This window comes from Bombus terrestris, chromosome 6 (genome assembly GCF_910591885.1).
Source record: "Bombus terrestris chromosome 6, iyBomTerr1.2, whole genome shotgun sequence".
NCBI classification, from domain to species: Eukaryota; Metazoa; Arthropoda; class Insecta; order Hymenoptera; family Apidae; genus Bombus; species Bombus terrestris.
The window spans coordinates 16623097-16641665 of record NC_063274.1 but is presented as its reverse complement, the minus strand read 5'-3'; the positions used below and the strand labels follow the sequence as shown (position 1 = coordinate 16641665).

The 18569-nt window shown below is 32.5% G+C and overlaps 2 protein-coding genes and 2 long non-coding RNA genes across 5 annotated transcripts; 2 read left to right on the top strand and 2 right to left on the bottom strand.

Moving 5' to 3' along the window:
• Window positions 1-4354: 4354 nt before the first annotated feature.
• Window positions 4355-8574, bottom strand: LOC105666830 (farnesol dehydrogenase-like). The gene is made up of 5 exons (XM_048406615.1): window positions 8237-8574; window positions 7006-7132; window positions 5825-5957; window positions 5405-5539; window positions 4355-4782 (listed from the first exon to the last, which is right to left on the bottom strand). The coding sequence occupies exons 1-5, from the start codon at window positions 8529-8531 to the stop codon at window positions 4723-4725; spliced, it is 750 nt and encodes a 249-aa protein (XP_048262572.1). The 5' UTR covers window positions 8532-8574; the 3' UTR covers window positions 4355-4722.
• LOC125385281 lies at window positions 8521-10481 on the top strand. Its single transcript, XR_007224356.1, has 2 exons — window positions 8521-8654; window positions 9835-10481. It is a non-coding gene; the product is annotated as an uncharacterized LOC125385281 (long non-coding RNA).
• Window positions 10482-10756: 275 nt separating this feature from the next.
• On the bottom strand, window positions 10757-15040 carry LOC125385282. Of its 2 annotated transcripts, none has more exons than XR_007224358.1 (4): window positions 14784-15040; window positions 12828-12954; window positions 12168-12260; window positions 10757-12105 (listed from the first exon to the last, which is right to left on the bottom strand). It is a non-coding gene; the product is annotated as an uncharacterized LOC125385282 (long non-coding RNA). The 2 variants fall into 2 exon arrangements; XR_007224357.1 differs by lacking the exon at window positions 14784-15040 and adding an exon at window positions 14046-14777.
• A 404-nt stretch (window positions 15041-15444) lies between these two features.
• On the top strand, window positions 15445-18073 carry LOC100645735 (synaptosomal-associated protein 29). Its single transcript, XM_003402712.4, has 2 exons — window positions 15445-15866; window positions 16235-18073. The coding sequence occupies exons 1-2, from the start codon at window positions 15597-15599 to the stop codon at window positions 16748-16750; spliced, it is 786 nt and encodes a 261-aa protein (XP_003402760.1). The 5' UTR covers window positions 15445-15596; the 3' UTR covers window positions 16751-18073.
• Window positions 18074-18569: the final 496 nt, after the last annotated feature.

Here is an 18569-nt window from a genome sequence, read left to right as displayed (position 1 = left end):
ACTATGGAAATTTTAGAAGGAACAGAGCACAAAGAAGGTAGAAAAACGGAGGGGCATAGAACGGAAGAAAAAATAATAGAGGAGGGAGAAGATAATATAGAAAAGGAAGAGGTGATCTACCAGCTAAGAAACTTGAGGGGAAAAAAGCAATGGAGAAAGACGAGTTAGAAAGTGAGGTATGGAAGTATGCACCGAAAGAAGTGGGGAAGGCGTTGTAAATTCGACCAATCACGGGGAGACGCAATCGCGAGGAAACACGTCAACGGGAGTCGTAAATTCCCGTTACGATTATAATAATCGACGCCGCGAGTAGATCGATCCCCTGATTTCCGTTAAGACAATAGGGGTGGTTGAAATGATATAACTCCGTGATTAACAGTGTTATAACTTATATATTTTCCAACAACTTCGTATAATCACACACACTAGTAACGTCGCTGAGTATGAGGATTGCCTTGATCTTGCTCAGATTCTGACTGCCAATCTGATAGATGAAGGCTCTCGGGTCGTAGTAGACGTAGCGATTGATCAGATCCGACTTTGACTGAATCAAATCAACAGAATCAACCGAATGACCGAATGAATAGACTTCGACTGTTTGACTTCGACTGTTTGACTTCGACTGTTTGACTTCGACTGTTTGACTTCGACCGTCTGACTTGATTGAGTGACTCGAACTGACTGACTCGAACTGACTGATTGAACTGTCTGAACTGAACTGTCTGAACTGAACTGACTGAACTGAACTGACTGGACTCCCTTGCTTGACTGCCCTTTGGGGATGCGAACCAGTAGAGTTGACCCTCTTGTTGGCGTAGAAGCAGTAGTAGCAGTAGTAGCAATAGGAGTAAGAGGAGCCGTAAGAGCCGTAAGAACTGTAGGCACTGTGAGAGCTATGGAGACTCTAGGCACCGTGAGAGTCATAGGAACTTTGAGAGCCGTATGAACTGGATGAACTCTCCGTCGGAACCATAGGAACTCTGAAGTTCGTTCTGATGTGATTACGGAGGAAAGCTCGGTATGGGTGTCCCATTTGAACAAAGGAAGCTGATTCGTTGTTCATACTTTTCGTTAGGAAAAGTGAGGACAAGGATCCGCGCTACTCATTGGCTAAGACGTTAACGATTGAAGATGGGAGATGTAAGCACCCTACCGGCATGACTCGTGGGAAAATCCGGACATTTCTATTATATAAATGCCTGGTTTTCCCTATCATATAATTACCAGTTTTTCCCGTCATAACTACCAGCTTTCTCCGTAATCTTTAAGGACGTTCAATAGACCTAAGGACTTTTTTAAGTACCAGCTATAAACCGAAAATACTTGCAGGATTCAAAATTCCTGCAAGCTAATGAGACTCGGTTTATGGTGGGGCCTTAGGTTTATTGAGGGTTTCTCTAACAATGCTTGGGCCTTGACGGTCAGACAATAAAGGACGTCGCGCGGACCTTTTCACGTGACGTAACAGGCGTTATAGGAGTTGTTAAAGAAAATATGGAATGGGAAGGGGATACCAGAAAATTGGAAAAAAAGGAGTAATATGTCCGATATACAAGAAGGGGGACAAGAGAGTAGCGAAGAGTTACAGAGAAGTAACATTTGGACACAGCATACAGGATCTATGCAGGGATACTGGACGAACGGCTTGTGGCGGCACACGACAACAAATACCGCTACTCTACACTTACTAAGCAACGGACACGGTAGCGCAGTTGTTATCGCACTGTCCTATTTTTGCGACCAGGTTTTCAGGACAGAGATGGAAAGAAAAAAAACAATATCGTACATAAGCACCGCTCTACAGCGACACAAATTTAAGTTACAAGTGTAAACCCCAAAAAAATGTAATATTGCGTGGATATGTCGTACCGTCGCGTATCGGTACTTTCGCCTGAACCACCTCACAACCGAATTCATCGTTTATAATGGAAAATACACATATATAATACACAAATACTGGTAAAAATAAACACTAAAAAAAAGCAGTTGTTAGCGCCTTAGGTTTCGAACGTTCTGGACCCGGGATCCATTCCCGGCCCCCGTGGTCCTATTTTTCTTCCACGCATCAAATTAGAAAAAATAATAGCGGTACTCCAGCAGCGACATCTACAGCCGGCAACTACACTATCACGGACAACATATACCACCTCAGGCTGATGGCAGAGATTGAAACCAAACTGGAAGAGAGTCAACCGGATTTAGAAAAGGAAGAGGAGTGATCGACGCGGTATTTGTGATAAACCATAGACAAATAATTGAATAGAGAAAAAAGGAAACTATACGCCTGCTTTGCAGACTTAAGAGCGGCGTTCGACAGGCTAAACAGAGAGAAATTGGAGGAGAAAATGAGCAAAATGGAGATTAGCGAAAAACTAACCCGAAGGATTAAAGAGATATACGCAGAAACAAAGAATGTAGTGAGAATCAAGAACCACAACACAAAAGAATTTTGGACAGTGAGGGGAGTCAGACAAGGGTGCCCGTTGAGCCCGACGTTATTCAACATCTACGTGGCAGGACTGGAAGAAGAACTAAGGAAAGGACAAGCCGGGGGCATAGTGGTAGGAGAAAGAAAGGTATGGTCACTGACATATGCAGACGATATTGTTCTGATGGCGGATAGAGAAGAGGAGCTAAAGGAAATGCTAAAGAGATTCAAAAAATTTTTTAACGAAGTCGAATTGGAACTGAACACGGAAAAGACCAAGATAGTAGTTTTCGAAAAAAGAAGGAACAAAAGGAGACAAAGAAAATGGAAATGGGGAGAGCAAGAATTAGAAGAAGTGGACAAGATAAGATACCTAAAGTACATACTACAGAAAAACGGCAGTGATGAGAAACACATACAAGATAGGAAAAAGAGAGCAACAATAGCAATGAAGAAAACATGAAGCGTGGAGGAAAGAATATTCAAACAGGACTACAAGAGGAGAATGAAGATGTTTGGAGCACTGGTAGAGAGCATGGCACTGTTTGGAGCAAAGGTATAGGGCTGGAACATGAAAGAAAGACTGGATAGAATACAAAGAAGATATGTGAAATGGATCTTAGATTTAGATATGACAGCACCAAATTATACATTGATAGAAGAATGCAAACTAACAGAAATCAAAGAAAAAGCATTAAAAAGTGCAGCAAGGCATGAAGAGAAAGCCTTAGAATCAAAAAAGGAACTAGTAAAGGAGTGTATAAAGGAAAGAGAGAGAAACTGGGGAAATGGCTAAGAAGGGAAAAGAGCAAGGAAGAGAAAGAAGGGACTAGAAGAAGTGAGAAATGGGGGGATACAGATGGAAACAAGAGAAGAGCAAGAAAGGGTGACAGCAGACCAAATTATAGAAGAAAGAAGAAAGACAGAAGCAGAAGACAGGGGAAAAAGGATAAGGGAATCCAAATATAACATACATTAGAAAAAATTCGCCAAAGAAGAATTACCAAAGTACTTAGAAGGGAGGATGAAGTGAAAGGACAGAAGAATATTAGCAAGATTCAGATGTGGAAACGAGACTAAAGCAAGGGAATACTGGAAAGAAAGGAAAGAAGAAGACCTGAGATATGTAATAGAAGAATGTGAAATAACGGAAGGACCAAAGGACATAGAAGAAACACTAAATGAGACTGGAGAAGGACTAACAGAACTAAAAGCAATAATACAGAAGAGAAGGGCAATACAAGACGCGGAGGAACAACAAAAAGGAAGTTCAGCAAAGAGGCAAAAGCCCAAAGTTGCAATAGTATTTTAGTCATTAGTTCTTAGTTTTCTTAGTTTTTTTAATTCTTAGTTTTTAGAAATAGAATAATTAAGGGACTGCAATATAATAGAGTGAATAAGAGGGGAGGTAGATATATAAGAAGCAAAATAGATATAAGAGATGTAAAACAGAAAGTTCGTCTAAGCAATAATAAATAAATAAAAATAATAGTTATTTCATTACTTCATGACAGACTATAAGGTATAAGTATCTAAGACTACTGGTAACTACAGCTAACACTCAACAGATACATGCAAAAAAGGGAAGAACAACAAAAAGTTCAACAAACGCGCATTGTTAACAGTAACAGCATTTATGTACAATTCAAATGGCAAATAAAAATATAGTGGGAAGTGGATTGGATTAGGGCTTTGGGAAGGTCTCGTACGTAGCCACTTCACGCGGTAAGAACTGGCAACTGATATTTGTTTCCAGAAATTAATCTGTAGAAAACGATGCCAAACTAAAAACAGCGTAAGACATCGTAAAATGTATACACACCAGTTTTAATTATGTGATAAATATATGTAGACTATGTCTATTGAACGCACTTTACGCACAAAGAGGTACTTTTTTATATTTAAAGGGAAAAATATAAAGCTCCGTTCTCTAATCCATTTCTTTATTAAATAGGATAATCCATTTAACAGAGTGTTCAACGTTCTACTCCATAAAAGATACATACATACATCTTGATTTTATCATATTGCATTAAGAATCACAATCGTTCTGATGAGGTCATCGGTTCTTACATTCCTTTGTATAAATGGTAATAACCTAATAGTAGTAATAATGTAAATACAAAACGTTAGTTGAATATCTAACAGAATATGTCTTCAACTACTCTGATACTTGTAAGGCAGGAGTAACACACTGATTTTGTCGCCATTGTACATTGATGTAATGATGTGATCGGGCGTGAAGTTCGTTAAAATCGGCATGTTACAGCATCTAAGTAATGACTAATTGTAAGTCAATCCCGCTGTGGGAAAATAAATCCCGTGCCGTGTGGTATTACCGTGATTTCTGGAATCTGCAAACAGTATTTCTATGACAATTAAAGTTAATCATTACTAGAAAAAATAATAACGTTCACGTAATATTGACATATGTTCTTAATTGAGAAAGGAGGAATTCTATCATCTAATAATCATCTATCATCCTATAATAACAAGATGGTTACTTCCACATATCATAGAAAGAAATATAAAAATTGTATGCATAGAAAGAAATAAATGAAAATATCAAATAGGTAAAATAAAGGAACATAAGTAAATAAAAAAACAATAAAATAGTGAGGTGTAAATGTTGTCCATCAAAATTGTAGCTGCTGGCTGTAGATGTCGCTGCTGGGGTACTGCTATCTGTTGGGTGCCGCCACAATAGGAAAGAAGGTAATTCAATGATCAACTGTATAAAAAGGATTATCTAGCTCTATAGTTGTTATACGAATTATACGAATTAATATAACGACGGAGTAAATAATATTTTTGTATACAATATCTTACATTAGAAACGAAATAAAACGAATACAAATGCTGTAACGTGGGAACGAGATTAATATAAAGGACATTAAAGCTATGTGTGGCGATAATCTTACTACGAGATGTTACAGTATGTAAGGTTTTGTTGATAGGTATTTTATCTATACATACCTCGACCGTTTCCGGTGTACCTAACGCGTAGATCACTGCTTCGGCAATGTCTCCAACTTTTAATATAAAATTATTGCTCACGACATCTTGGACACCTTTTATCATATCCGTCATCACAGCTCCGGGGCTGATGTTCTATTAAAATATAAAGATAAGACCATGTGAGTATTCTTTGTTCTTATAATATATGCATGGTTATATCTCATTATTCAGAATTACGTTAATACATGGGTAATCATAGACAATTTCGTTGAACCAATTTTAATTATAGAAATAACAACGCTATATATCAACGCCATCTATTAGATTTAGGTTTCAAATGTTCCCACACCTTCGAAAATTTTCATTTTCTTGACTGTACGTATGGATTAACGATGGCATTAAATAATATACTATACATATGTAAATAATGAGATGTACCGTGATTTTGACGTTCAGCTTGGCCGCGTTTATTTCGTGACGGAGTTCTATCCCTAGAGCTCTTAGACCGTATTTACTAGGTCCGTACATGCCGATCGGTATGGCTATAGCTTCAAGATGTAATCCGGCAATGCTATAAATATGCTTCATATTAAAAAATGTAATAATTTAATCAAGCTGTCTGTGAAAAATTAGTATAATGGAAAACAGTATAGTTTAATTTTCACGAAATCATGGAATTTAATGGAACTTTTTGAAGTTCTTCGTCCTAACGTACAAACTACGAAAAAAAAGCACAGATATTTTGCTCGTTTTCATGTTTTTTATCTATTTCGGATGTCTTGCATATATCGATAGAAATTCTTTCGATTGGGGAGATTATGGAATATAAAAATATAGAGATACATAGTCACATTGACATATTAATGAATTTATTCTATATATAAAATCTTAGTTTGGTAAATCAATCTATTAGGCTGTCCCAAAAGTTTATTTCGTTTTATAAAAAAGTAATAAATGTACAACATTTCTTGTTTTATATTATTCTGTCGAATTATGTATCATTTATTCTATTCCATTGGAACATATGAACAGCACATGAAAATAATATTATTTTCTTATAAAACGAAAGAAACTTTTGGTACAACCTAATATATCTAGTCGAAATGCAAATATTCTTTATTTATCCCGGCCTTATATTTTATCGAAGACAAACTTCTTTCCGTTTACTTGGTGTCCGATATGTCTATTATAACTTTTCTAAAAACTCTAATAATATGTTAGGCGAAATGTTTCATGAATTCGACTGAAGTTTACTCTAGAATGAAATACCATTTGAAAACCGATAGTCCTTATATTATTTAATTATTTCAGGAATAATATGTAATTCAATAAATACGTAAAATGTGCATATAAAAACATATTAGACAAACAATTGTATTCCCACGAATCGAGTTTATTTTGTAGTGTTCGATATATAAGTCATATGTTTTGCTTTTGCTTTCTCCGTTTGAGAATAAAAATTAAAAGCTGCTCATTTAGATTAAAAAAAAAAAACAATTACGATTTGAGAGGACAAAGGGTACGATAGATTCATCGGCATTTTCCACAAATATATTTAACTAGCACTACCATCTATAAAATACGGAGGAAATATATTATTATGTAAAACATAAACTTACCTGGAGATATTAATTATATGACCGCAAGCGTTGCATTTTTTCATAGAATTCACTGCTTCTCGTGCAAAAATTGCTGGAGCTATCAAGTTTGTATCAATGACCCTGCGGTAATCTTCGGTTTTTGAGTCTGTAACAAAATATTTACGATTAGTTATTACAATCAGAAATGTATCTACGAATATTATTATATATCCAAGCTATTATTAGTAGGAGTAATTAAATATAACAGTTGGACCAAGTAAGAATCAACGTTTAGATAAGATAACTTCAATTTCGCGAGTAAAACTGTATTATTTATGTAATATTTGACATTTGTAACATTCACATTTTAAAATAATGACTAGAAAAGCATTATTATTTTGAAATAGTAGATATTATAGGGAGGCAAAGATCTGGAAACAAAATTTCAATTTTACTTGAAAAGATCAGTCGAAAATAGCGAACATAATTTTTTTGTGTAAGATTTGATTTTCCTAAAAATTCTTCGGATATTCCTTAAACACATGTAACTACTTTTTTATCTGATGAATTTAAAAAATTTGGAACAAAAAAATCTCGATCAGAACATAACTAATGTACAGCGAAGTTCCGATATCGTAAATCATTTTTAACACAGCATAAGTGTTAACCGTCAGCAATATATCGGAGATAATTAATAGATAACGATTTGTAAGAACAAATACCACTTAGAGTTTTTAACGACTGAAAATCACATATCTTGCAAAATAAAAGGTTCCTATTTGTTTTATTTGTATGTTTGAATTTCTGATCTAACAAAACAAATGTTATAATGCTCATGATTTAATGTAAATGTATATAAATACTCCTTCCGCGTACTATGGTACGCCTTCAACAGTAAACCGGTGACATGAAGATTAATTTAATGAAGCACGATAATTCAAAGGAATGATTGTAATCACTCGAGCGGTTATACTGTTAACGAAATTGAAATTTTCTTGAAATTTTCCACACAACTGACTTCCCCGTTAATACTGAAGAAATCTGGGACACTAACTCCACATCAACACTATTTGTGCAACGAAAGCTTTCCTACCATAGATAGAAATAAACGAATCTAAATTAATTTAACCATTTTATACTTGTAGCATAATAATATAACCTATGATTTCTGGCAATACTTAAAAAGAAAGAAGAATACAAAAAAAAAGGAAAAATCAAATCCAAGTATATTCGTAAAATACCATATATCGTTATGAATAAATATTTTTACCGAGGATAGGTGTGGAACTAAGGACTCCAGCATTATTCACTAAAATATCAAGGCGACCAAACTTCTCCTCGATCCATTTGAACACCTTAAGAATATCTTCTTCTTTCGTTACATCGCACTCGATCGGGAAAAATTTATCCTTTCCAATTTCTGCTGTAATATCCTGAAGCTTGTCTATTCTTCTTCCCAAACCAACAATTTTAATGCCATGGCTAGCCAGAGCTTTCGATATCGCGAGACCGATTCCTCCGCTCGAGCCAGTCACAACTGCTACTTTACCGGTCCAACGATTCATCGTTCTTGTTAGCACACCGCAAAGTAACTGCGCAGGAAGGCATTGGGTTACTTTATATGAAGAATTCCACGCACAGGCCTTGATTTCTACCAATCAGTGTTCACTCATGATATGTCGTTCCAAGTAAGTACTTACGTAATATATTACATTACTTACAAACGTGTATGTAATGACCTTCAATTAGCAGGGCTCGTTCATCAAATACAACTAGTTAAATATCTCAAAACAGAACATGCAAAATACAAAAAGATGTTTCAGTTACAAATTATAGAGAGACAGATAATGCGATCATGTAAATCCCGAGGCAGATAGCGACTTTTTTTATTAGAGACATTGGATACATAAATCATAGCTATAACTATAGCTCCATACAATCAGTCCCCTTCCTCCTACAACGAGTTGAATAGTCATGATAAATCGATGTAAATAATCAAAGCAATCTACTGCAAAGACACGTACTAGATATCTACAGCGGCTGCAGTTGCTAATTACAAACACTAGTCAATTATCGATGTTCAATAAGGAACATTTGTCGAAATGAAAGGCTAGTTTTATAACTCCATTTATGGTATTCTTTATATTCATTGTAGCCTTATTTATATTTATATTGACAACAAATAAAAAATAGAATACAATACAAAAAATGACACTCTATTTCATAAGATCCCGAAAACCTATTCTACATAAGTGGTTGTTACATGTTTTTGCTTATAACAACTGAGTCATGTTACAAAAGGAGACTTACAATACTTATCGAGCACCACAGCTATAAGATAGCGATGAATCATTATGAGCTGGACATTTCGATCACTTTGGCAGTTTTAGTGTTACAAGCGTTCTTCTTATTTATTTTAATCGAATAGAAGGACGAGTACAAATTGTTGTTACTTTGTAATTGTAGATTTACTTAAAATCTAGAGTAATGTGTCGTACATGCGACTCCGGTATAGTTTATAATTAAGATTGCAACATAAAGTGTATTTTATTCCAGTGCCTCATGCTTATCTTGTTGTATTCACTCTTGATATTTGAAAGTCATCGCCAAACGTGACAATTGCAAAACGCGAAAATAAGTGAATAGAAATTTGACAAGGTAAAATTGATTGGTTAGAGATGTTAGTTGTACAAGGTGTTCGGTAACTGTCAGTGCAATCCAACAATTCTAATCGTAAATTTCGTATTCAATTGATTAAGCTTTCACTTCTACTCGTATTTGTATTCATAAATATGAGTGTTACAGGCTAAGACTGTGAGTACCATGATATTGGTATTTTATGAAATACGGTTGCAATTGTTTTAGCAGATATACTCCCAAGGTCAGAGAGCGCATATCAAGTTCTGAATTATTGTTTGCGAGGATGAACTTGAGGCGAGCTCAGGGCGCTTCTAGAATGAAGTCATGTGCAGACGCTCGTGGCGCAAACATTCAGAAGCCGAAGGAGGTGGGTTCAAAGTTGGCGAACAAACTCGATTCGAAATCAGCGTGTCACTAGGAGAAACGGAGCAATCGGTCTTCATACGAGAACATGGAGCTGTTAGTGGATTGGACAATAACACAAATGACCCTGACAGGAAATCGGGGAGCTTTTATAATGTTGGGATAAGTACAGACAAATCTGGCGTGACATTAGAGAGTTGTAACGTCTACCAATCCTCATACCAAATCAGGAATTTGCAGAGGCTATCGTTTTCCTCACTAATCAGATGGGAAATCAAGGAGCCATTTGGTTAGAAAGATTTTCTTTGACAAGAATACGCAACGCAAGAATACGAGACAAATACGCAAATACGTATACGATAAACAACAGATCATTATACATGAGTATATGTCGTGAATAAATAAGTATAATTATGTAGTATCTAAGTGCGCATGACAAATGGAGTTATCACAAGCAGTTATAAATGATAATTGGTAATTATGATATTTAATAAATGAATTTGTTGTCAAAATTTTGTTCGTTCAAAACATTCATTTCACCACGCCAAAATTCATACTGCGGGGAATCACAAAGAAAGACACATGAAATTATTAAAATTAGTTACGGAACTCCACAAAACTCCGAAGGTCATAAGAATATCAAGATAGAATGCATCAGCAAATTGTAAAGGGTATTTGCATAGGAGAGGAAATGGATAGAGAGTACTAGATTTTACAGGCACTAAATTTTACAGGCATTCAATTACAACATATTTATGAGAGTTTAAAATCTCGACAAAAAAAAATAAATATTATTTCCGAACTAAATATAACATAAGTAAGCACTTGCACGATAGTATTTTAACATGTACATTTTATCATCATCGTTCGTGAACAGTTTCAAGAATCAAGGTCGTCTCTGATAGGCGATCTTTGAACGATTCCGCGAACAGCTGGACGCCAATACGAAAAAGTGTGTGTAAGAATGTCAAGCTTCAAAAGTTTAATATTAATTCATTAAATCGTGAATTTTATTACTTCTTGACTAACTACGCGTGTAGCAAAATCCAAAACTACTGGGCACAGTTAACACACAACTGATATACTCAATGAAAAAAAAAGAAAAGAAGGGAAAACTTAGCAAAAACAACAGTATTCAAATAAAATCGAAACGGTAAATAAAAGCATAATGGAAGATGTGTGGATTTGGGAGTTCGAGTAGGTGTAGTATGTAGCTACTTCCACTGGGTGAGACCTGGCAATTAACATACTTTTTCAAAATTTAAACTTTGGAAACCAATACCAATCTAAAAACTACGATGACGTAACACGTCGTAAAATGTATGAGTTTCAGTCTTAATGTATATGTAGGCTAAGCCTACTGTGCGCGCTTTTTGCATAACAAGATAATATTTAATTTAGAATGAAAAATAAAACGTCCTTTTCCGAATTTTTCTCATTTATCAAATAGGACAATTGGTTTAATAAAGTGTAGAATGTTTTATTTCTCCAAACATTCTACTTTTATCATTTTGCATTGAAGATTCAAAATCGCACTCATGATTCTTCCGTTTTTTTACATAAAACATAATAACGTAATAGTGGAAATAACCTAAATATATAATGTTAATCGAATATTTACCAAGATATCCCTCAACTTATTCTGACATTTACAGTAGCAGACAAAGGTTAAGACGATGATTTGTAAATCGAATTACAAACATCTTATACGCATATTGTTCTTCTATTCGGTTTGTCTCTTTGGAATAACATAGCTGTATATTTGACCTTTGTAACTTCAGACCGTCAATTGTTAAATGCAAACAATGTAGGAGTTACAACAGTTAGTTACCACTTAGCACCTGTAAACAGTGGACATTAAAACAGACAGTAATCATTACAGACACCGGTATCCCAATCGTCGACATCCTGACAGACATGTTATTCAAAGAGCAGAATGACCCTCGGCGATTTTCTCGAAAACAAAGTCTCAAACGAAAAATTTTTATTCTATATTTTCGACCTCTTTTTTCGCGTAGAATCACTCCCTTTCCGCTTGTACTCCCAGTTACCAACCACCCTGTATATCAACGCCATCTGTTAAATTTAGATTTTAAATATTCCCACATCTTTGTAAATTTTCATTTTCTTGTATTTCTGTATGGACAAACAATGGCATTAAATGATATACTATACATATGTAAATAACGAGCTGTTACCGTGATTTTGATGTTCAGCTTGGCCACGTGTATTTACTAGGACCGTACATGCCGATCGGTATGGCTATAGCTTCAAGATGTAATCCGGCTACGCTATAAATATGAATTATATTTGAAAATGTAATAATTTAATCAAGCTGTCTGTGCAAAATTAGTATAATTGGAAACAGTATGGTTTAATTTGTAGGAAAACACCCCTATCATGGATTTTAATGAAACGTTTTTAAGTTCTTAATTTATAATTAATCATAATTCGATAAATCAATTTATATCTGCGAGACATGCAAATATTCTTTATTTATTCCGGCCTTATAATGTATTAAAGATACACTTCTCTCTTTTTTCTTGGTGTCTGATATGCCTGTAATAACTTTTTTAATAATTCTAGTAATATGTTGAACGAAGTATTGCATGAATTTAATTCAAGCTTAGTTTAGAATAAAACGAATACATTCTGAAAAACAGTTCTCTTATTTTGTAGTGTTCGATATAAAAGTTATATGTTTTGCTTTTGTTTTCTCCGTTTGTAAATAAAAGATGAAGATTTGAGAGGACAAACGGAACGATAGATTCATCGGCATTTTCCACAAATATATTTAACTAACACTACCATCTATAAAATACGGAGGAAATATATTCTTATGTAATACATGGAGTTACCTGGAGATATTAATTATATGGCCGCAAGCGTTGCGCTTTTTCATAGATTTTATAGCTTCTCGTGCTAGAATTGCTGGTGCTATTAAGTTGGTATCAATGACTCTACGGTATTCTTCGGTTTTTAAGTCTGTAACAGAATATTTACGATTAGTTATTACAAACAGAAATGTATCTATGTATATTATTATATATCCAAGGTATTATTAGTAAGAGTAATTAAATATAACAGTTGGGACATGTAAGAATCAACGTTTAGATAAGATGACTTCAATTTCGCGAGTAAAACTGTATTATTTATGTAATATTTGACATTTGTAACATTCACATTTAAAAATAATGATTAGAACAGCATCATTATTCTAAAATAGTAAATATTGTAGGGAGGCAAAGATCTGGAAACAAAATATAAATTAGATCTGAAAGCATCAGTCGAAAATATCGAGCACAATTTTTTTCTATCAGATTTCATTTTCGTAAAAACTGTACAGATATTTCTTAAATACATGTAACTACTTTTTTATGTGATGAATTTTGCTAATTTAGAAGAAGAAAGTCTCGATCAAAACCTGATTAATATAGACCTATGTTTCGAAATTGCAAAGCAACTGTTAGTAAATCATCAGTAAAATATCAGTGATAATTAATAGGTAACGATTTGTAAGAACAAATACCACTTAGAGTTTTTAACAACTGAAAGTCACATATCTTGCAAAATAAAAGGTTCCTATTTGTTTTATTTGTATATTTGAATTTCTGGTCTAACTAAACACATGTTATAATGCTTATGTTTTAATGTAAATGTATATAAATACTCCTTCCTCGTACTATGATATGCCTTCAACAGTAAACCGATGACATCAAGATTAATTTAATCAAGCAAAATAATTCTGTATAGACAAAGCTAAACTGATTTCTTGAAATTTTCCACATAACTGTCTTCTCAGCTAACGGTCAACACTATTTGTCCAACGAGAGCTACAACAGATAGTAGTTCGGTACAGGAAAATCCTGAATAAGAATGTTATCCAACCATCCAGCACCAAATAACAGGCATTAAATAAATCTAGATTATTGTATCCATTTTACATATTTTGTACAATAATTGTATAACTCATGATTACTGACAATACTTGAGAAGAAAAAGGATTACAAGAAAAGAAAATACAAATGCAAGCATATTCGTAAAGCATCATAGATTGATATTAATAAATATTTTACCGATAATAGGTGTGACACAAGCAACTCCAGCATTATTTACTAGAATGTCAAGGCCATCAAACTTTTTATCGGTTCATTTGAATGTCACTTAACAATATCTTCTTCTTTCGTTACATCGCACTCGATCGGAAAAAGGGATACCGAGACAAGTACACAAATACGTAAATGATAAACGGAAGTTTATTATAAATGTGTATATGTTGTGAATAAGTAAATACAATTGTACATTATCTAAGTGTAGATTGTACTGGCAATATAGGCAAACTGATAATGACGATAAACGTGTAAAGTAACGAATTATTCTAAATAGTTATTAGTGGTAATGGGAAATTATGACACTTAATGAATTTATTATCAATATTACTCCGTTCATTGCCTCTGCTATACTGCTATATAATTCATACCACATACATTTATTTCACCGCATCAGAATTCACACTATACTTATATATAACGTTCCTAAAATTAATGCTATGGGGCGCCACAAAACTGCAACGATTTTTAAAGATATAAAGATGGAGGGCATGAAAGCGATAACTGAAGCGCTCTCAGTACGAGAACAGAAAAACAACATAGGAATAGAGAAAGAACTCTGCATAGGGAGAGATCTCTTGTTTCTTTGCCTAATAACGCCTGCACATTTGTGCAGTAAATATGTAAATGTTACAGCGATCAACGAACAGGTCAGCGTGCACGCATGCAACCTTCTGTTTTTATTCTTATGTTGCATCCACTTACACGGTAACATGTGGCTTGCCCACTCTGTTTTTATGCTCTATAGCGACGATACATAACATATCTACTCTCATTGCCTTACCGTGAGACATAATACAAAGTTTAATAAAATGACTACACCACGGTTATAGTATAAATATGTCTCGATACTCGCTAGGGACAACGGTCCAAAAATTGCATCATGAAAAATTAACATGGAAAACAATAAAGTTATCGTGTTTGCGAAACGGAGATAAGTAGAGTGTCTGCCTTTGTTTGAGACATTCATAGCAAGTCACGCATGCGCAGAACGAGAACTTTCTTATTTTCTATGTTGATTTTTCATGACTCAGTTTTTAGACGGTTCCTTCTATGCTTTCAGCATAGGAATGTCCAAATCTACTTATATGATTGTGGTCTACATTAGATATAGTTTATGATTCATGATGATTTCATTTCTCAATTTTAAATGGAACTATATGCAATATATTTTTTATTATATCTAATTTAAGATAAGTTAAGTTAAGGTTTAAAAATAATTCAAAGTATACCTTTTAAGAAAAAAGGGTAGTTATTTTTCAGAAAGATAGCAGGATTATAATTCGAATTCTTAGAAAAAATGTATAAACTTTGATTTACTATTAAAACATTTGAAAATGGCCTGCGATACATATACATTTACATGTAGACTGCCATCTATAACATAGTTTCAGACTTAGCCCACAGTATAAGATTTTACGTGCCTTGTGTCTATGAATGTCACTGTATCGGACGATTTAACCAGAGTTTGAAGCAGATTTAAAGACAATATTATTAAGTGCGCGATACGCTGCAAATATGGCAAGCCAAAATTATTTGAGTGATCCAAAAAATCCGTTCTTCTCTCTCGAGGATGATATAGACGACGAAACTTTTCTAAAAAGTGCACCACCAAGATCTGGTCTTACGACTTACAATCAGTATAATAATTTTGACAATGGCCTCGAACAAAAACGTCAACAATTATTGCAACGAAAAAAGGAAATAGAAGAACGTACAATACAATCAACAAAAAGGTCTATTTCGCTTTTAAGAGATTCCGAGCAGATTGGAGCTGCTACTGCAGAGGTGATTCTAAAAATTTGTCACTATTAAATATGTTGTTTTTTATGTCTTACTATAATAATTATTTAGATGTATTTCTTGAAATATTTATATAATGTTTATTTGGTAAATCCTGTTTGCCCATTTTTTATTTACTATGTTAAGTTGTTTTTAGTATAAAAGAGATAATTTGTTATTATAAGGAAACTACTGCATTTAAATCTAATATTTAATTTATCTAAATATACAAATTAATTTATGAATTATACAAAATATATTAAAATGTCAAATTTGTTATACAATATGAACAAAATATTTATTTATTGCATGTTCTCTTTAATATATTTCACTACATATATGTATATAGCTATATATTAATTGTTTTATTTCAGGAACTCATTAGACAGAGAGAACAATTAGAAAGAACAGAGAAAAGATTGGATGATATTAATAGCACATTAAGGTTTAGTCAAAAACATATCCAAGGAATAAAAAGTGTGTTTGGAAGCCTTAAAAATTACCTCAGTGGTAAATCAATGGATGCACCAATACCGTCAACTATATTATCAGAATCTTCTAGCTCTGAATCTATGACATCTCCTGCTCTATCTAATTCGTTAGAACAAGTACAGACTAACATAGCTAGTACAAGTCCAGCATTAAAATTACATGGCTTAGATAATGATATAGAAACAAGTTCTTTAAGCAATAATGTGAGCAAAGTATTAGAACAAAATTTAGATGAAATGAGTGGTTCATTAGCTAGATTGAAAGGTTTAGCAATAGGACTGTCGGAAGAAATAGATCTACAAAATGACTTGATCGACAACATAACAGATAAAGCAGAAAAGACAGATATTATGCTTCAGAAACAAAATAAAGACCTAACTCATTTATTAAAAAAATAAGTCATATATGTGCAATAGATAAGATTTTAAAAAAGTGCTTAGTATATTAAATTCATTTATATTTTAAATGAATATGTAATAAATATTGCTTTTCTTAGCCTGAAAAATTTTCATATATGTTATTTATTTTGTAAGATTACTTTATGATATTTTGTAAAATACATGTTAGAGTAATGTAAAACCTTATGAAGAAACGTATAAAAAAAAGAATGCACTTCTATACTCATAATTATTATTTCAACTATTAGTTTTATTTTTATTCACTTTGTATATTATGAGAAATTTCAATTTAGAATTAAATATATATTATATTTCTTTTTTTCTGTTCTCAGCAAATCAAATTATCTTTAATTTTCCTGCTAAAGTTATTAGACTTAAATTTTTTAAAATATATAAAGATTTAAATCATTTTTATATTGTTTTAACCTTATATATCAATCAATGGACTAAAAATTATACAAAATACTGTGATAGAAAAGAATCAGCTGTAATGGATAAGTGATAATTGGTCTCTTATGACAATTCAAATATTACATTTCACTAAAATTTATGGCAATGAACATTGTTGTTAGGTACATTAGATAAACTTAACAATTTTTGTTTAAACTAGATAAGTTTGATAATGCAATCTGATGTTCAATAATAATTGTGCATAAACCATATCAAAAAATGTAAATAAATTACATATAATATTAATAAATGTTACTAAAATTGAAAAAAATTGATTTAAAGATATAATTCTAAAAGCAATGTTCTGTATACTACAAACTGCTTTAAATGTAACAGTTTATGTTGCTTGTAATAGGATAATTTTCTTTGGATAAATTTGCATATAGATATTTTGTAAAAGTAAGTATAGGAATACATTATAAACCAAATTATCTAAAGAAGAGGAACTTCCCTTTAAAATTAATAATAATGGAAAATGTACAAATATTTATACAAATTACAATTGCTATTTACACAAACCTACAATTATTCGTTTTTATTATATTATATATATATATATATATATTATACATATATATTAAATATTTGGTAATGCCCATATAACCATAAAATGATTAAATACATTTATAGATTTTAAAGCATAAATGAACATATATGCTAGTACTGGAAAAAGATCTTAATTACGTGGTATGTCAGTTGAACAAGGAAAATATTCATAGCTTATAAGTACAACTTCAATCTCACTGCCAATGATATTAAATCAAATTAAAAAGGAAATGTGTTATAGTTGTTTGAACTCATTTAAATTATATTGTCATCTTTATATGTGTATATGTATTTTTAATATAATATTAATAATGTTGTATTATTGCACATGTATTGTAGCTCTAAATGTATTATATTTGCATGTACTTATCCATAATCATTTTTTTTCTCTTTTGAAGATAAAACATTGATTTCCGTAATATATTTTCTACACGTAGAACTATATATGTATAATTTGATATACTTGTATTAAAGAGAAAATTTCCTCTCTACTTATATACAATACCTTTATACATTTTTAATATATAAGATAAAAAAGTAATTAATGTTTTATACATATAGAATATATGATATATTAATAAATAATCATGTTAATAATGTAAGAAAAATATAATTAAAAAACTGTCATTGAGGTATACAAATAATAAAACCATAACATTTATCGTAAGTTCAATTTATCTACAAGGAAATGTTCTATTTCTTTTTATTTTTGTTTCATTACGTGTTAAAAACAACAGTATATATATATATATATATATATATATATATATATATATATATATATATATATATATATATATATATATGTTACTTTCAACAAAAA